This window comes from Oncorhynchus nerka, linkage group LG24 (genome assembly GCF_034236695.1).
Source record: "Oncorhynchus nerka isolate Pitt River linkage group LG24, Oner_Uvic_2.0, whole genome shotgun sequence".
NCBI lineage: Eukaryota > Metazoa > Chordata > Actinopteri > Salmoniformes > Salmonidae > Oncorhynchus > Oncorhynchus nerka.
Window position 1 is genome coordinate 57,236,343 of NC_088419.1, and position 19,457 is coordinate 57,255,799.

A 19,457-nucleotide genomic window follows, 5' to 3' on the forward strand; every position below is an offset into this window, starting at 1 on the left:
TCTGTTTTGGGGACACGTAAAGCATCTGCCTTCTTCTCCGGCGGCATTATTACATTTGTGGGAACAATACTGTTGGAAAAGCATTCCAGGGGAAGTTGGTTGAGAGAATGCCATGAGTGTGAAAAGCTGTCATCAATGCAAAGGCTAGCAACTCAAATATAATGTTTAAATATTTGTTTAACACTTTTTTGGTTACTATATGATTCCTTTTGTGTTATTTCATAGTTTTGATGTCTTCGCTATTTTTCAACAATGTAAAAAAAAAAAAAAATAGTCGTCAAAATAAAGAAAAACCCTTGAATGAGTAGGTGTGTCCAAACTTTTGTCGGGTACTGTATAAAACTACATCCATACTTCCATTCATTTTTTAAACTGGTACCAGTTTACCTTCAGAGGCTCCAGTTAGCTAGTTTGTAGCTCAAACCATTCAGATGCTACATACGTTTTCGTAGATAGCTCTATTTTCACATATGTAGACACTGGTATGGTGCTGGAGATAATGAATATGAAGTTGGAAAGTGTTGGAATTGAGTACTAAGAAAAGTTCCAAACCTCCCTACCAATAACAGATCGTTTTCATTTTTCCCCTCCCCAGATCCCAGAGAGTCCGAGCAAAATTCTTGCTTATGAAATTGCTCTTTGCTAAGAAGCTATTCTTGTTTATTTTTGACCATTTTCATTGAAAATGATCAAAGTAAGGTACTTAATTGCTACCCAGAAATGATTTGTTATTGAGGTAAAAACAGTTGCATTGGACCTTTAATGCATCATGAATACAGAATTGGAAACCATAATTATCCCACAGTAATAATAACCATTGAGGTCATCTAATAAGCGTATTTCGGTGTGTATAGTTTCTTGATTGCTGTGATTTTGGCATCCATCCTTCCCTGCTGAGTTATTAAATGATGCAACTAGAAGAGGTTCAATTGTTTCCAGTAAACACAGCCACTGACTTCCTGGTACAACAGTCCCCTTTTCCAACAAACAGGGCATTATGAAGCACAGGGTGAGGTTCATTCGGACAAAAAGGGAAAGACAATGTGGTGCTTTGCTTTGTCTGCACAGAAGTGTATCACCTCTTAGGTTTGTATTTGCCTCAGCAATTCAGCAATTCTAATAATGTGGCCCTGGAGTGGGACATAAAGGAGGTGCCAGTAAGTATTTTACAAACAAAACAAATTATCATCCCGAACTGATAACAACAGAATGGAATAGGGGCATTTTGTGAATCAAATTGGATCTGTCTCACTTCTGGGAATGGTGTTGGAATAGTGTTTTTAGAGATTAGCAATGCGTGTCTCCATCTCAAGAGTGAATAGTTATTGAGTAGTTATAGAGACCTTTTTCCACGTTCAATGATATTTCCTGAAGATCACAATCCAAATGTCATTGTTATGCTTTTGACTGCTCTGCCATAGAGAATGATAGAGGCCTCTACTGGCCAAAAGGCCTTATTAGCATGTGCAGCGCCATTGAGGGCTTTCACCATTTTAATGTAGTCAACTGGTTGGGACTTCCAATTTTATTGGCTGATCCCTCCTGATTCCTCCACAATTGTGAATAAGAAAATGAAATACTTCAAAATGGAGATTGCCTCAATGGCACTGTCCATGTTGTCACAGATGCTATTATGGCAAAGACACAAAGATGAGTCCTCTATCTATCTCTATGAGCTCTCCTCATTTCCGTGTAAATTTATTGTATGTGTTTATTTGCCTCTTCTTCTTCACAGCTGCCAAAGTTCCCTTGCTGCTGTGATTTCCTTATTACCATATTGGATGAGCTTGTTATTCGTCGTGCCCACACATTACCTGCCTTGCGTTATTTTAGCATTGCCCATAAACTTCTCTGAAAATTCCAGCTTGATGTATATATACTATAAATCTGAATTTGGCGCCCTCTGCTGGAAGAAAAGCAAAATGACATACAATGCCCAGTTAGGTATGTTAGGCAAGCAATTGGCAGTGGCACAGTCAATCATTTATTTAACATATGCACATTCTTGTTACAAAAAACACATAATTTGGATGTGGTTTAATTATTTACTGCAGTGGGCTAAATCAGGGTCACACAGAGTGTTTCTTGGTAGTCATAAACAAATTTACTTTGAAACAAAAGTATACACCTTCACACACATGGTCATGGTCTTAATAAAAATAAACTGTACCATGTCAGAAATCGAGTTGAAATGTATAACATTTTGAGTTTGGATCTCAACATGAAACTTTATATACACCACAGAAGACTGAAATATAACAAAACAGTTTGACATAGAAACCTGCTTTTCTGAGTATATTTTTTTTTGGGGGGGGGGGGGGGATTAATTATGAAAAATAGATGGCGATTTGGTCATTCGACTGCAGGAAAGGATTTGAATGTGTTCATCTCAAATGAGTTCAAACTAAATAGAGAGTAGGCCTAATGTAGTAGACCTAGTACAATGTATAACCCATAAACCCACACATTTGCTTAACACACACGAATGTGACTTAACCACACATTGCTTAACACACATGAATGTGAGTTAAGAGGCACGTGAATTACCCCATCTAATGCGATTTATATAAATCTCTGACGAACCCGAATTGCATAACTTGCCCCAAAAGCTCCTAGTTCATTATTTCCCTGTAAATATGCTGTGTCTGCCCGAGGCCAACCATAATTTCAACAATCCACAGGCCAAAACAGTGGCCAGACGGTAAGAATTGATTGATAACATTTGTATTGAGATTTTGTCTATTTTGTGAAAACTTTTAAAAGTATTGCGTGGATATGTTTTTGGCAAATGGTTCAATTATTCATGTGATTTTTCTCAAGACACGGGTAGTTATTAGATCATAGCAGATAATTGGTCAAATGGCAGTTGTATTCCACTTTTGTTTTTCTTTACAGTGGTCGGTGCTAGTGATTCCCCAGGGACGCTTTGGCTGTTTCATCTGCAGTTGAAGAGATGGAGAGATTAGTTTTCTTGTTTTCTCTGACTGCCCTTGTTGTCCTTCACTGCATGAACACCACTCCAGAGTTCCAAGAGTAAGTCAATGATGTCATGTCCTATTGTCTAACTATAGAATTGGGTTCCTTTAAATGTGTTCATACAGTTATACATTTTTTTTTTTTTTGTTAGGCTGTTAGACTTCAATTAATCAATAGCTTTAAACATTGTTTTGGTTCATTTATGAACAAATGAGATTTGAATCAAAGGTCAGTCTTGCCAAATGTGTTCTGGAACCTAAATAAAAATGTTATATTAAGTCAAATCATATTTTGCAAGTTGTAATGTATGTGGAACTATGACAGAATATTTTGCCGTCTAGGCCAGTAGAGTCTTTAGATGATTGAGAAGTAATGCATTCGAATTTAGGCTACATATTCAAAGATCCAGTTGAGTGGTGCAAGTATGCTCAATACTCTTTGTTACCGCTTGAGGGCACTAGCAGCTCATATGAATAGGCCCCACTGACATTGTTGAGTTTTACACATAGATTTCTGAACCATAAATCCTTGACAAATCATTAGTCATGTGGAAACAAGTAACACACTGGCATGTGTAAAACCCATGTAATGATTACATTCACATTATATGGTGATGGGTGAAAAGAAATTAGTTAAAGGGGAAGTCAAAAAAGGCTTGTGAAATCAGATAGAACATGTCTTTGACATCTGAAACAATGACTGTCTCTAACCTCTGCATGATAAAACATCTATTTTTCTATTTTCTACATTTTGTCAATCCCCAGTCTACCTGTGTTGTCAGACAATTGGGTTAAGATATCCTCTCTCCAGTGTTTAGTTAAGCAGGCTGCCACAGCAGGCCTAATTACATTAAAGTTCCAGAAGGATAGGGGTGACTGTCTGCACTACTCCTCCCGAGCAATTCTTCCATTCCTCAGTGGACATTTCTCATTTCAAGCAGACTGCCATACTCCTCCGTAGCGGATATCCCTAGAACTCGTTCAATGTGGACTTTGGCAATCAATAGGCCTACATGCCGCGAGAGGAGTTTGATAAATTGCTGCTGACATGTGTTCTTCCACTTTGCAAACAAACAGTATTGTGTGCATAAATCTTCCAGCGCTGGTGCATTCAGATGCAGCCAGGAAGCTTCCCTTTGGCTTCACAGCATTTGTTTGGCTTCTGTGTACACATTGTACATTTGAGATGGAAGTCATTTTGTTTACATGGAGACGCCCCGTAGCACATTCATCTTTTCTGAACACAGTACCTGTTAACTCTGACTGCCAATCATGGTGATGAGTGGTGATCTCACATGCCCCATCGCTTTGGCCTCCTACAGCTAAAGACCATGATTGATTGAGTCATTGTGGTGATGACCTCTGTTGTTGCCGGGAAACCATTGGAGATCTACATGAAACATGCTTCTTGTACTAGTGATCTGCCATCCCATGGCGTTATGGATCAGCAAGTCAAAGTAGCTCTGTTGAAACAAGACCCAGAGGCTGAAGCATCAAAGCAGGCTTTAGCAGTTGACCTCACAGCTTGGGTCAACACAACAGTAGAAATAGACCTGGTGATGTGGGCTACTAATGGATGGAGATCAAGCCAGCCGTTTGTCCTCACTGAATGCTGCAAACTTTGACACTATCAGTCCAATGCGGCCCCATGTAGCCGTTGACATTAGCACACATTCTCTAATTCTCACAGGCAGCTATCCTCCTGTTGTTCTCCTATCTCCAAGGCTTTAGCGTGATTAGAACCCAAACAGAGCGTGCAGCAATTCCCCCAGTCTCCAGGCCCTCGCTAGAGCAGCAGCAGTCCCGTCTGCCTAGCCCACCTTCCCTCCGTGAGCCCCATATGTCTGTCTGTCTGTATCCTCTATCTATCATGTGGTCTCCCATCTCTGCATCATTTCTCCTGGTGCTCTGGGTGTTGGCATAATTATCGCTCCCTCTGTCTGCCCATTCATCACTGCTCACTAATTTAGCACTGCAGAGCAGACTCACCAACTAATTAGAGAAGAGAATGAGGCAGAACAGCGGAGGGAGATTGCTCTTTAAAAAGTATAGTGCAGGTAAGTTAAGACTTTGCACTATGAATTTGAAAAATATCATGATTTGTCTGCTAGCTAACAGTGTGTTGTTATCTCTTACCTGCAGGCCTGTTGTGATACTGCAGATTGGTATTGCAGTGTTGGTGGTGGTGTGGTTCTTCTACTTCCTTATCACCCGACGCAACCCGCCCAAAGACACCCTTTTCTATGGTATGGTATTAATCATTCTTTCAAGATGATGATGATGATGGCAGATCAAAGAGAAATTAGCTGTTTTATTTGGGTGAAAACTAGTTTAACATTGATGATTTTATTTCCTTAACAAAGCACCAATACTTTTAAACAGATCCCCTCTGTGTTACATAGTTAAGAAAGAGCATGAATGACCACTACATACATAAGGCCAACCCCAGTAAACAGACTTCCAGAACCTTCTTATCGTCATGAATTGTTTTCATTGTTTCATTCATTTATACACAAAGCTGCTTATACTGATCAGGATCAGCGTAAAGCTGAAACCCAGACTGACAGACTTGTTAGGCTTGTTCTTACAACACCACAGTAGTAGGAGAGCTGGAAAGACCTGGAACATAAGCCTAAGGGCATGTGAAGTCACATGCCGTGCACACACACAGTATATAACTTACTACTTAACGAACTGACTGATCGTGGATGACTGTCCCATGTGGGATGCAGGGCAATAATGTTGAAGCATCATTACCAAATAAGAAGACAAAAAAACAACACACACACACACACACACACACACACACACACACACGGTAGCCTTTGGACTAGTAACCGGAAGGTTTCAAGTTCAAACCCCCGAGCTGACAAGGTACAAATCTGTCATTCTGCCCCTGAACAGGCAGTTAACATTAGGGTTAACATTAGGCCGTCATTGAAAATAAGAATTTGTTCTTAACTGACTTGCCTAGTTAAATAAAGGTAAAATAAAATACATACATACATAGCAGAAAACACCAGTGACTCGGTCTCTATAAAAAAAAGTGGTCAGTTGAAGCAGATGCTAAACTACAGGACTGTTTTGCTAGCACAGACTGGAATATGTTCCGGGATTCTTCCGATGACATTGAGGAATAAACCACATCAGTCACTGGCTTTATCAATAAGTGCATCGAGGACATTGTCCCCTTAGTGACTGTACGTACATACCCCAACCAGAAGCCATGGATTACAGCCAACATTCGCACTGAGCTTAAGAGTAGAGCTGCCGCTTTCAAGGTGCGGGACTCTAACCCAGAAGCTTATAAGAAATCCTGCTATGCCCTCCGACAAACCATCAAACAGGCAAATCGTCAATGCAGGACTAAGATCAAATCATACTACACTGGCACAGACGCTCGTTGGATGTGGCAGGGCTTGTAAGCTATTCCAGACTACAAAGGGAAGCACAGCCGAGAGCTCACACTGAAGTCACACTGAAACATGCATGAGAGCACCAACTGTTCCGGATGACTGTGTGATTATGCTCTCTGCAGCAGATGTAAGTAAGACCTTTAAACATGTCAACATTCACAAGGCCGCTGGGCCGACGGATTACCAGGACGTGTACTCCGAGCATGCGCTGACCAACTGGCAAGGGCCTTCACTGACATTTTCAACCTCCCTCTGTCGGAGTCTGTAATACCAACATGTTTCAAGTAGACCACCATAGTCTCTGTACCCAATAACACTAAGGTAACCTGCCTAAATAACTACCGACCTGTAGCACTCACGTATGTAGCCACGAAAGGCTGGTCATGGCTCACATTAACACCATTATCCAAGAAACCCTAGACCAGTGGTCAACAACCTTTTCTGAGTCAAGATCACTTTCTGAGTCAAAATGTATGCCGTGTTCTACCACTCTGATTTTTTTTTATTAACATGACTTAAAAAATGTCATGCAACATTAACCAATTAAAAACAGTACTGTAGCAATGAAGTTTGTGTAGTAAGCTAGAGGCCCAATACATTATCACCGCATACTGGCTTTGCGTGAATTTACCTGCATTGTTGTTCAGACCATTTTGAGGTATATTATATTTGTATTTATTATGGTTCCCCATTAACTGCTGCCAAAGCAGCAGCCACTCTTCCTGGGGTCTGGCAAAATTAAGGCCGTTTATACAATTTTAAAACATTACAATACATTCACAGATTTCACAACACACTGTATGATCACAGTTGAGTGAGAATACATTTAAATCATTAGCTATTTATTTTACTTGGCTGATGGTGCCTGCATCTGATGGTCAGTCTCAGCGGAGGGAGAGAGGCAGACTGAGGGTCCGTCTCTCAACATTCCTCCACTGACACTCACCAAAAAGGGACACCATCTTCCAGCTGAGTGGAAATAGGAAGAACGTGCATTTTATGGCTTATAAAAGTGTTGACAGTGCTGAGTAAGAACTTAAACATGAACTCACTCACAAAAACAGCAGCTCTTTGCTATATTTGTTGGCAGTCTCTCTCTACTCATGGTTTTAAACGTTTTGAAATCTCAATATACATTTTGCTGCAGCTTTCTTTCATGCCTGCTACATTACTGCAGACTCCGTAATCTGAGCAATCTGATTGGCCAGCAGTATCATAGTGCACTTGATTTCCTCTCCAGGCCCACCGGGAAGGCAGAGTTTGTACCTTCAGACACATGAAATGGCAACAGATTGCCTGGGCAGCTGAATTGGCTGCACCGACCACCAACAGCCCCAGACTAATTAAAAAAATAGAAACACAAGGTATTATCGTTGTGTTTTTTTACAGAAATGTTTGGTGATCAACTAGAAATGCCTTGGAGATCGACAAGTCGATTGCGACCGATCGGTGGGTGACCACTGCCCTAGACCCACTCCAATTTGCATTCTGCGCCAACAGATCCACAGATGATGCAGTCTCTATTGCACACCACACTGCCCTTTCCCACCTGGACAAAAGGAACACCTATGTGAGAATGTTATTAATTGACAACAGCGCAGTGTTCAACACCATAGTGCCCTCAAAGCTCATCACAAAGCTAAGGACCCTGGGACTATACAGTTCCCTCTGCAACTGGATCCTAGACTTCCTGACGGGCCGCTCCCAGGTGGTAAGGGTAGGTAACAACACATCCGTCACGCTGATCCTCAACACAGGGGGCCCCTCAGGGGTGCATGCTCAGTCCCCTCCTGAACTCCCTGTTCACTCATGACTGCACGGCCAGGCACGACTCCAACACCCTCTTTAAGTTTGCTGATGACACAACAGTGGTAGGAGGAGGTCAGAGACCTGACCATGTGGTGCAAGGACAACAACCTCTCCCTCAACGTGATCAAGACAAAGGAGATGATTGTGGACTACAGGAAAAAGAGGACCGAGCACGCCCCCATTGTCATTGACAGGGCTGTAGTGGAGCAGGTTGAGAGCTTCAAGTTCCTTGGCATCCATATCAACAACAACCTAACATGGCCCAAGCACACAAAGACAGTCGTAAAGAGGGCACGGCAAAACCTATTCCCCCTCAGGAGACTGAGGGGCATGGGTCCTGAGATCCTCAAAATATTTTTTTGAGAGCACCATTGAGAGCATCCTGACGGGTTGCATCACTGCCTGGTACGGCAACTGCTCGGCCTCTGACCGCAAGGCACTACAGAGGGTAGTGCGTACGGTCCAGTACATCACTGGGTCAAGCTTCCTGCCATCCAGGACCTCTATACCAGGCGGTGTCAGAGGAAGACTGATGAGAGAAGAATAAACTACCTGGACTTATGGATCATCAAAGAGAATGATGCATTACACACAGACTTATACACAAAGCCGCCCACAGATCGCAATACCTTGCTATCCCACAAGAATGGTCTGCCATATAGCCAGCTAAGCAGGGTTAAACGAATCTGTGGCCACCAGACAGATTTTGACAGCAATGCTAAAAGAATGACAGATCAATTAAAAATGAGAGGCTACAAGGACAAATCTCTTGATGCTGCAATGATGAAAAGATCTCAAAAAACCAAGAGAGGGATTACTAAAAACTCAACCAAAGAAGAAAAACAACGCAACCATCTTTTGCACTAAGTACACCAATGGTTCGGAGAGAAAATGAAAGCAATCCTGAAAAAGCACTGGCATATTCTGCAGTCAGACAAAAAAATTGCACACCTCTTCAAGGAAACCCCACTGGTGGTCTATAAGTGTGGTCGCAATATTGGAGATAGCTTGGTGAGATCTGACCTGCCCCCTGAGCCCACTCAGACACTCTAGACACCCATTCCAAATGAGAACTACAAATGTGGCTCATGTGCACAGTGCAATAGCACTATAAAAACATCCTTCTTCAGACACCCACATACAGATCGAAAAATCCCTGTTAGGGGTATCATCTCATGCAAGACCAAGGGAGTAATCTATCTCACCACCTGTTCATGTGGAAAAGCCTACGTAGGACAAAAGAAAGGCAATTAAAACAAAGCATAGCTGAACACCGCAGCTCAATCAGGTGTAAGAACATTGACTATCCAGTAGCAGTTCACTTTGTTGAAGCTAACCATTCAATCTCCTCCCTCAAATACACAGGCATTGAGCATGTTGCTCTACCAAGGAGAGGAGGTAACATTGAGATCCTGCTTCTACAAAGGGAGGCTTACTCAATATCCTTCTAAGAACGTTGACCCCTAGTGGTCTGAATATTGACTTTGATCTCAGGCCCTTCTTATGAACAATTCTTTGTTTTATGAACAAGTCTTAAAAATGGCTATATTCTTTCTACAGTTTATTAGTGTACACCTAATATGTTCCCCCTGTTGATGATGCTTACTATGCATTATGGTTGAACCAAAAGATTACATGTAACAAATATGAAATTAAATACAAAACAATTAAATATGTGAAATTGAATTAAACAATAATATATGTTGATGCTAATATTATGTACAATATTCAATTATGTTTCCATATGATAACAATAGCCAAATATATTCAATATGCCATACACTATTGTTCTTTAATTTTTTTAAATATATTTTTAAATTTTTTAAATTTAAACAAATTCATTCTAATTAACTTAATCATCATGACACACACCTCACTATTGTCATTGGTTGCACTAATTGCACTGTTTGTCTACGTAATCTGGTTCAAGTATTCATGACATTACCCTGCAGAAGGCACAGTGATAACGAAACATTGGTAAATACCCAATAAATGACTGGGAGACAATATATATGGAGTCTGCGACTCTCTTTATTTTTGATAGTTAATAGTCCCCTATATCCTGCCATAGGCTTACACACAGGTGGTTAGGAATGAGCCAGATGCCCTGTGGCCATGCCATGACGTTGCGCCTCATCAGGTGATTCTGAGGAAGGAGAAACAGCCCAGAGCTGAGAATGGTTTCCTGCTGTGATAGAGAAGGATAATCCTCCTATCTTACCTGTTAGACGTCTTAGATAAACCAGACCCTTCAGAGGATTAGAAGGCCACAGGTACCTGGAGAGAGACAGAGTGTGTGTCTCTATCGGTGTGTTTATCAGGAGACAGCAGCAGCAACGTCAGGGAGATAGTGAGGGATGCAGGACGGCTGTCTGAGCCGTTACACACAGGTGCCGTTACAAGGACATTGGATGATGTACGGTACAGCCAAGCCTTGTATTAAAGCTAATACATGGATTGGGCACCCTATTCCATTTCAAAGAAACATGAGTTCACAGAACTCTATACACACTACGTATCAAATATTTACCACCTTGGATTTCTTCAGATTTTTTTAAATGTTCGATTTTTTAATGTCAAGATGAATGAAAAATAAAACTTTAATATACTTTGATTAGATAAGTATTAATCTCCCTGAGTCAATACATGTTAGAATCACCTTTGGCAGCGATTACAGCTGTGAGTCTTTCTGGGTAAGTCTCTAAGTGCAGTATTTGTCCATTATTCCTTTCAAAAAGCTCCACTGTAGATTTGGCATTGCGTTGAAGGCTATTGTCCTGCTGAAAGGTGAATTCCTCTCCCAGTGTCTGGTGTAAAGCCGACTGAAGCAGGTTTTCCTTTAGGATTTTGCCTGTGCTTAGCTCTATCCTGGAAAAGCTCCCCAGTCTTTCCCGATGGCAAGCATACCTTGAGGACATTATTACTGATGAATGTGTTTGTTTTTTGTGACCGTGGTTTTCATATTTTTATTTTGATGTGTGTATTTTCTGTCATTTCTGTAAATCAGGGCTTATTTGGAAAAGAGACCTTGGTGTCAGTATAACTTCCTGATGAAATAAAGGTTAAATAAAATACTCATACCATGATGCAGCCACCAACATGCTTCGTCATTTCAACGTCTATTTTTGGTTTACGTTTGGTTGTCATATAACGTGAATTCAATGTGAAATCAACAAAAACAAATGGTAGTACTACTGGCTGACTGGGCAGTTCCTAAAGAGTGTGGATATTGAGGTGGAGAACCAATATGTCTATTGGCTTCACATTACCAACCACTTGAAATGGGCTTCTGTCCTTGCCAGTCCTTGCCACTCCAGTCCTCTAGATCCCCTGCCGCTCATTATGTGTTTCCCAGACCCATATGGGGTTCCTGCCAGGCTCTGACTTGGAGAGATGAGAAGTGCCCTCTCAGCGCCACTCTGCTCTTAACCCGAGGAAAACTCAACCCACATCTCCCAATATAAATCTCCCTTCACCCAGCCTACAGCTATAGCAGTATCACCCTCTATAGCCAGGAAATCAATAACTGGTTGGTTGGAGGGAAATATTTTAAACACAGAAAAATCCAGTCTTGTTCAATGCATCTTTATAGGCAGTAATAGGGTTCTGACCGTTTTATTAAGAGTTTCAAAGAGGCAGACAAAGCAGATTGGGTAATAAAGATCGGAGGAAAGAGATTTCTCTTTATCATAATGAGAATAATGAGAATTGTTTTTACAGCAGAGCTGCTTGAAATCTAGCTGCGACAGGTTTCTACTGAGCTGAATTCTGCAACGAATTGAATGAGGGCCTTTCTTACAGAGCTGAAAAAACGCTCGAAAATACAATCGGTGTATGCTAATCGCACCAAAGAGAGTTGAACAGAACAACAGCCACACATTAATCCAAGTCATTTTCTGTTGTGTAATTGAGGCACTTACGTGAAATAACCCCTGTGACGTGTATTCTATAGTACTGTATTGCCTCCTGCTGATAATTGTCCACTTTCACAATATCCGTCTGCCACAGTACTGAATGTTTGCATTGTCTTTACAGTGTTTGCTGAGTTTTCCTTCACTTGTGTCATTGACCTTGTGAGTGCTATGGAACATGATGGTTTTATTTCCGGGTTTATGGAATTCTACCAGAAAACGGTTAGTCTCTAGATTCTCCATCTCATGACTTAACATCATGCTAGGTCAAATGGAACACTAGTCACTTTAAAAATGCCACAATAAGAATGTTTACATATCTCACATTACTTATCTCACATGTATATACTGTATACTGTATACTACACTATCTATTCTATACTATCTATTGCATCTTAGCTGCTCTGTCATTGCTCATCCATATATTTTATATTTATATATTCTTATCCCATTCTTTTACTAGATTGTGTTTATTAGGTTTTGTTGTGGAATTGTTAGATATTACCTGTTAGACACTGCTGCACTGTCAGATCTAGAAGCACAAAGCATTTCGCTACACTCGCAATAGCATCTGCTAACCATGTGTATGTGACCAATAAAATTTGATTGGCTAATAATATATATTTTTTAAACTTTAGAATCTGTCTGTTGTTTCAACAGTTTTAGGTTAATGGTTGTATTTGTGTGTTGCAGGGAGAGCCCTATCTGGGTACTGCCTATGCCATCATGATGTGCTACTGGGATGGAATAGTGCATTTCATCATGTACCTCATGATGATACAGCGCTTATGGAACAGGTGTGTGTTGTTCGCTGTGTCAACTTGGTCTTGTAATGATGATCTACACACCACACATACACTAGGATTCTGAAACACTCCATTCATACCTGGACCAATAACTGGACCAAGGAAACAAGAATTGTATTGTATTGTACCTTATAGTCCCCTTCACCAGGAGAGCCGAGACTTCGTACCTCAGAATCGGCCCCAAGCAAGATCCTAGTGTGACCACATTTACGTCCACACATCTTCTCATCGTCTCACTGCTGGGTCATTCATTTGAAGCTTTGTAAGACACGGTGTCACTTTTTTTCAGTGATGGGAGCAACATCTACTCACCATTTTCTTTCCGTCTCTCAGCAAGTCTTACCGCACCCTGGGTCTCTTCTGGGCTGGGTCGTTGTTTGCCAACATGAGTGTCTTTGTGACAGGAATTGTTGTAGGTGAGTCTCTCCTTCCCCCACTCCTGTAACCCACAATGGCAGAGTTAATCAACGATACATCTGTACAGCCTTGTAGAATCAGTGTCATAGTGTAGGTTGCCAACGTAACGCATGTGCTACCCTTTAGAATTTACAGAACAAAGCTAAACTAGGCTCAAAGCATCTGCTCTTTGAGTTTCAAACAGCATAGGGAGGTATTAGAGGATCAAACTAAACTGTGGCTGTGTTCACATCATTTTGTATTTTAGTTGTGTATTCGTTCAATGATGCCCTAATGAGGATTTTTTTTAGAATATCATTGGAGTTAATTACAAGGTGTGTATAAATAGAAAAGAGGCTGAACGTTATGGTAATGTGGTCTCGCCTATCTTTCATGTACACCTCATGGAAATGTGTCAACTTTAACACAGTTAAAAGTAGACTGCTCTACTCTACTTCAGATTCCCCCTCATAGTTCTAGGGGATGAAATGCTCTCTGTTTCCCTCTCTGGCAGGTAAATTTGGATCAGATATCCGTCCCGCCTTCTGGCTCAACATGCCCTTCTTAATGCTTCCAATATGGGGTGCGATCAAGCTGTTCAACCAGCCCAAGAATGGGCCAACCCTCGGTGGATACAGGGTATGATGGAGCAGGGCACACCTGATTGGCCTGGTGGAATGCGTAGGGCCAGGAGTTTTCCCTGACCGTGTGACTTGACCAGACATACTAGGACACAAAAATAGAGCCTTAGTTATGATATATTACTACAATATCCTTGCTGAAGTGTGTATTTATTACTATGTTATAGTGCATCTGAACTGTCTAAAGAAGCTTCTCCTCCCCTGGTGTTGGTGTCTCCTAGGCCCACTATGATCAGAGTTTTAATCTCATCTGGCGCCCTACAGACCTTCTCCTGGTGCTGCTGCTACTGGGGGCCATGGCCTTCACTCTCTTCAGGGGCTTGGTGAGCCAGCAGGGCCTGAATACACACTTAGAAATAAACACTCAAAAATATTGAAAATAAAATAAAAATACCTTATTATATTAGGATTGGTCCAGCCCACCAATGCTAGCACAGCCAAAAGAGTCAATGCATATTGAGTTGATTCCCTCATGCTAGCTGTCTTTGTACAGCAGTCAAGGATTTGTTTATGATGCATAGATTATGTGCAACACCTGCTGCGCTGATTCAATCATGTGATATGGGTGGTCTCATCTGACACTTCCCTGGCAAATAGAACATTCAAGATGGTCTGATTTGTGGAAATACGCACATACTTATTTAACTTGCATAGTTTTTTTACTGTGATTTTCATCCAGTACCTCCGCGATGCGTTGTACATAAGAACTGCCCTTAGCCGTGGTATATTGGCCATATACCACACCTCCTTGTGCCTTATTGCTTAAATAAACCATGTCTGGTCCATGGGGAATGTGAAAGGGAACAAGTAGGTACTTGATGAAAATCATAGTAAAAATACATGTTTTGTATTACCCGGGGTATACAGTCTGATATAACACAGCTGTCAGCCAATCAGCATTCAGGGCTCGAACCCCCAGTTTATAAATTACAATAACTGATCCTACAGACAAGTAGTTTATACAGTGCTCTTGTCAAGAAGATGATCATGTTGTAACCTTCCTCCTATGTGTGCATTCAGGTAGCTCTTGACTCCCCTCTAGAGGCCTGTACCATCTACCTCCGCCAGTACGAGCCCTATCTGAAGGACCCGGTGGGCTACCCCAAGGTTATGGTGGGTACTTTAAGAGACAGAGCATGCCTCTCTGCAGTGCCAGTGGCATTCCTTAATAGTCTCTTGTTTTAAATAACAACTCCATTCAGAAATAACAACTCCATTCAGAAATCACTTGGAGCTGCCTTGAAGCCTGCCCTATCTCTCTCCTCTCTAGCTGTGTGTCTCACAGAAGAGATCACAGAGCCATTTTTCATCATTATGCCACAATGAGAGGGGTGAGAGGCCAGGCTGGTTCATTCTCTCTCATTTGTTAGGCAAGAGAATGTGGTTGTGTCTGGTCCGGTCTCAACGCCTGGGCTTTCTCTGTCTGCTGGGGGATGTTTATTTGGTTTTGTTAGGGTTCTTAGCCGAGTCAATAGGTTATCCAAAGACCTTGTTGTGGCTCCAGTCCAGGCACAATGGCGAAGCATCGATCAGGCAGGGAACTGCATGCTGAGAACTTGATAAGATAATCTTCCTTCCCCTGAGCCCCCCCATCAGCAACACACCGGGTGGGAAGGGTGTGTGTGTGTGTGTGTGTGTGTGCGCATGTGCTTACATGTTGGCGTGCTCAAGCTAGCATGTGTGTTTAAATCCCTGTGTGTGTCAAAGCATGTGTGTGTGTGTCAATACGGGTGTGTGTGTTGAGTGTGTGGAATTGGGGTGTTGCGCTGATCTTACACTGACCTTTTTAATCATTGATGGTGATAAACCACGGCATACAGATGACCGGGGCGAGGAAAACAAAGACACTCCTCCAAGGACTGAAGGGCAACGTGTGATTGGTTCTCAGCCTCTGGGCTCAATTCATTAGGATTCATCAGCACCACAGCTCCAGAACAAAAGCCACTGTTCAAAGGACATAATTTGATGCCATTACTTTAACAGCTACCTGACTTTCATGCTCCAAATATTCTGCAAGTGCTTGTGAGTGTCGATGTAACGACCTCTGTATCTGGACAATACAATTTGGACCTGAGTGTGCGGTGTGAAAGCACTTCAAATGTGTGTGTTTGTGTACGTGCATGCGTGAGAGTGTGTCGTCTATGCAGCCAGCATGCAGCAGCGGTCTCTGTATTCTGTGCTAGTACTTGGACTGCTGTAATGTGTTAGAGCCCCAGAGAGGATGAAGATGTACTGTATTAATTGACCATTGGAGTGTCAGCGTTGTGTGTTAGGGCGGGTCGGCTGAAGTCACCACTGTGATGTAATCCTTTGATGATGTACATCTACATTTTTTAGATGTTGCACTTCCTGTTCTACATGCTGCCTATGCTGGGTGCCTTCATCTACGGACTCGTAGTGCCTGGCTGCACCTGGATGCCCGACTGGACTGTATTTGTTGCTGGAGGCGTCGCCCAGGTAGATATATTTCTGTTATTATTTGTTAATAGCATAGACTACAGCTCCCAGAATGTAATGTGCTCTATGAACAGAGCTTCTACATACAGCTATTACTAGTCATACTAGTGATAACTTGAACAGATGAAGAGGTTGAATCACTTTGCAGTGACTGGGGCCCTGAAAGTTCAAAATGTAAACATTACACTTGGAGTTAGTGACAGTATAGCTCCCAGTACTACTTCTCATTGAAATATTTGATTATAGACAACCTTAATAAGACCTCTTCATAGAGTCCGTGTTCACAATAATAGCCAATCAGCTCCATCCTGCAGAGGCCTGCTTCCTGTAATCAAGTTTCTTCCCATACGGGACTAATGGAGGCAAACATCAAACAAGAGACAGTGATCAAAGGCCAGTCCTGTATAGACTTGTCTGCAGCCCCTAGTATCCCTCCCAACACAGGGGAAGGCCTGCCTCAGAGATTCAGCTATTCTAATCAAAATAATCCTGTGAAACGGAGCTTGGCTAGCTGCATCTTCTGCTCAGAGCAGTGCACCAGAGTCTTCTCTCTGAGGTCGGCTGTTATACTGCACATCGCTGGCTGTAGATACTAATGACTGTTGCAGAGGCTCAAAGTGAAGCAACATATTAGGTTTAAAACTATTCAGTCAAGGCCTTTGTGGGGGGGGGGAAGAACAACTACCGGTAACCCTAAAAACGTGAAAATCTAATTACTGGTCAGCTGTGAATTTACTGTACAAGTTGCCCTCCTGTTTGGAATAACCCTAAACGTTACCTACTCTTTCCTCTCTCCTCCACAGTGTCAGTGGGCCCACATTGGGGCATCCCTCCACCCACGTACAGTGGCCCCATTCCGGATCCCAGACGAGGCTTTCCTGGCTGTCCTGGCAGCCAACCTGCTGTACGCTGTGATCCCCTCCCTCATCGCCATGCGCTGCACCAGTAACACCAACTTCTTCTTGACCGTCACTAAACTTCCTGGGATGGAGGGGATGCCCTGGGTTCCTGATGCTGACACCCTAGTCGAGAAGAAACACAATTAAAGTTTACATACTAATAAAGTTACCAAGAAAGATATGCAAATAGGTGTACAGAATTGACTTCTGATCTATGAATTTGTTTCTGTATTAGTTTCTGTAACAAGTCCCATAGGGATACATAGGAGCAAGTAAGTGTATCACACAAGACATCATGTTCTCTTAGACCGGGACCCTCCATTGATCTACACTGCAGAGTCAGAGTGAGACACAGACTCCACTTTCCCCACAGCCTTTAGTTCAGGGCTCTCCAACACTCTTCCTGGAGAACTTCGACCCTAATCAAGCACTTCAATCAGCTGGTTGATAAGCCGAATCAGGTTATTTTACAACTGGGGTTGGAGCAAAAACCTACAGGAGGGTAATTGTCCATGAACAGGGTTGGTGAGCCCTGCTTTAGTTTATACAAACACGGAGGTGTTGACAACCAAATCATTTTTTCCACTTTTCATTAGAAACTAATGCGGCAGCCAGGTACTGGTACTGAGAAATCCCTCCAAAATAACTCACTCCAGTCAAGACATCTTTAGATGCATTTAATTTCAGTCGGACAAGATCAAATTCAAGCACCAGGGAGTGAGAAAGAAGGGGAGGGCTTTCCCAAACATGAATGTAATTATATTTACATACTGTATGCATTCATAGTGGATGATAACATGAAACCATATAGAAAAGCCATGTTCCCTCAAAACACAAACTCCTTTTTGAGAGCATAATAAAAAAGAATGGATACCTTCTCTGTTACATTAGATGGATGTTCCCTTGCTACAGAGAGGGTGTGCAGCATTAATATTCAACACAGTGATAATGTGTTATAAGAAAAGGTCTGGAAACACACTCTTCACCACTGTCTCTTCAGTAACTAGGTGGCCTCTTATCTGAGTGACGCACACACACATACACCCACACACACACAGGATAATCTAATTCATTCTCCCTCAGCAGCTTTTACATGCTGATGTATGGCAATGAAAAACAAAAACGGCCTGCTTGCACTCCTGTGTGACAGACCTAAATCAAATCCGGCCCCTATCACAACAGCTCCGTCTATTCAGAGGAGCTACTGGGAATATGTGCAGATGTCTGCTCAGCTGTGCAGCCTGAGACCCCAGGAGACTTGCGGTCTGCCTTTACCTTGATGGTAGAGAGAGAGAGAGACTGAACACTGCAACATAGCAATTCACACTTTGCTGGGTCTGTATCAATATTAGTAGGTGTGAAGAGGACAGAGGCCATGCTGGTCAGATTATTTAAACTGGACTCTATATTGTCTCCAACAGACACCTGCCAGAAATCAAATGTTACATGACAATCCAAAGCAATTCCTATAATGTAATTTGGGATGATCCTGACTCCAGAAATGTCGTTCTCATTCGAAAAAATGTTTTTATAGTTAAAAGGAGCACCATCGTAACAGTATAATTGATGTCCTCCTTTCCAAAATGCTCTCTTGAAACATGTAGGCCAATAAAAAAAATATTGGAGAATGCGGGCATCGATCCCGCTACCTCTCGCATGCTAAGCGAGCGCTCTACCATTTGAGCTAATTCCCCAGTGCGGTTTGATAGCTCCGGTTAACTATATATAGTATATAGTGTCTTTTACGCCCTACCAGCATGCAGTGTTTGGTAGCCTACGCGTACTGCTGTAAATGATAGGCTATAATAACTACGTGCACACAAATCCACACTCTGAAATGAGTGTGTCTTGTGTTTAGTGTACGGTTGAATATGCTATTAATATTAGACTACATTTAGCCTAGCTACATTACAACATGCACAATGTTTTCTTTCGTGGACAGCAAGCATTGATAACGTTATTAGTTTAATGAGGTTTAACGTTACTGCTTCTACTGAAACATTTTAGCCTTCCTACTGGCACAACATATCATCATGCACTAACAGCAAATGCAACAATATAGCAGTTCAGTTGTTCCCTGTTACTTTCGCTGATTTACACATTCTGGTGCGCTCTTATAGTGATTCACATTGTGCTGAAAATGTGTG

At 42.0% G+C, this 19,457-nt stretch overlaps 1 protein-coding gene and 1 non-coding gene across 2 annotated transcripts; one reads left to right on the forward strand and one right to left on the reverse strand.

Annotated features, from left to right (window-relative positions):
• Positions 1 to 2,600: 2,600 nt before the first annotated feature.
• Positions 2,601 to 18,188, forward strand: LOC115108267 (transmembrane 6 superfamily member 1-like). Its single transcript, XM_029632403.2, has 11 exons — positions 2,601 to 2,701; positions 2,896 to 3,033; positions 5,118 to 5,221; positions 12,236 to 12,333; positions 12,805 to 12,908; positions 13,251 to 13,333; positions 13,828 to 13,952; positions 14,176 to 14,277; positions 14,975 to 15,067; positions 16,292 to 16,411; positions 17,215 to 18,188. The coding sequence occupies exons 2-11, from the start codon at positions 2,954 to 2,956 to the stop codon at positions 17,455 to 17,457; spliced, it is 1,152 nt and encodes a 383-aa protein (XP_029488263.1). The 5' UTR covers positions 2,601 to 2,701; positions 2,896 to 2,953; the 3' UTR covers positions 17,458 to 18,188.
• Positions 18,189 to 18,931: 743 nt separating this feature from the next.
• On the reverse strand, positions 18,932 to 19,004 carry trnaa-agc (transfer RNA alanine (anticodon AGC)). The gene has a single exon. It is a non-coding gene; the product is annotated as a tRNA-Ala (tRNA).
• Between the last annotated feature and the right edge of the window lie 453 nt (positions 19,005 to 19,457).

What these genes read in the sequence shown, in the direction of transcription:
- LOC115108267 (XM_029632403.2), top strand. Translation starts at nt 2,954, where the DNA reads ATGGAGAGATTAGTTTTCTTGTTTTCTCTGACTGCCCTTGTTGTCCTT. An exon ending in TGTGACAGGAATTGTTGTAG is followed by an intron (nt 13,334 to 13,827) that starts GTGAGTCTCTCC and finishes CCTCTCTGGCAG; the next exon opens with GTAAATTTGGATCAGATATC. An exon ending in TGGGCTACCCCAAGGTTATG is followed by an intron (nt 15,068 to 16,291) that starts GTGGGTACTTTA and finishes TACATTTTTTAG; the next exon opens with ATGTTGCACTTCCTGTTCTA.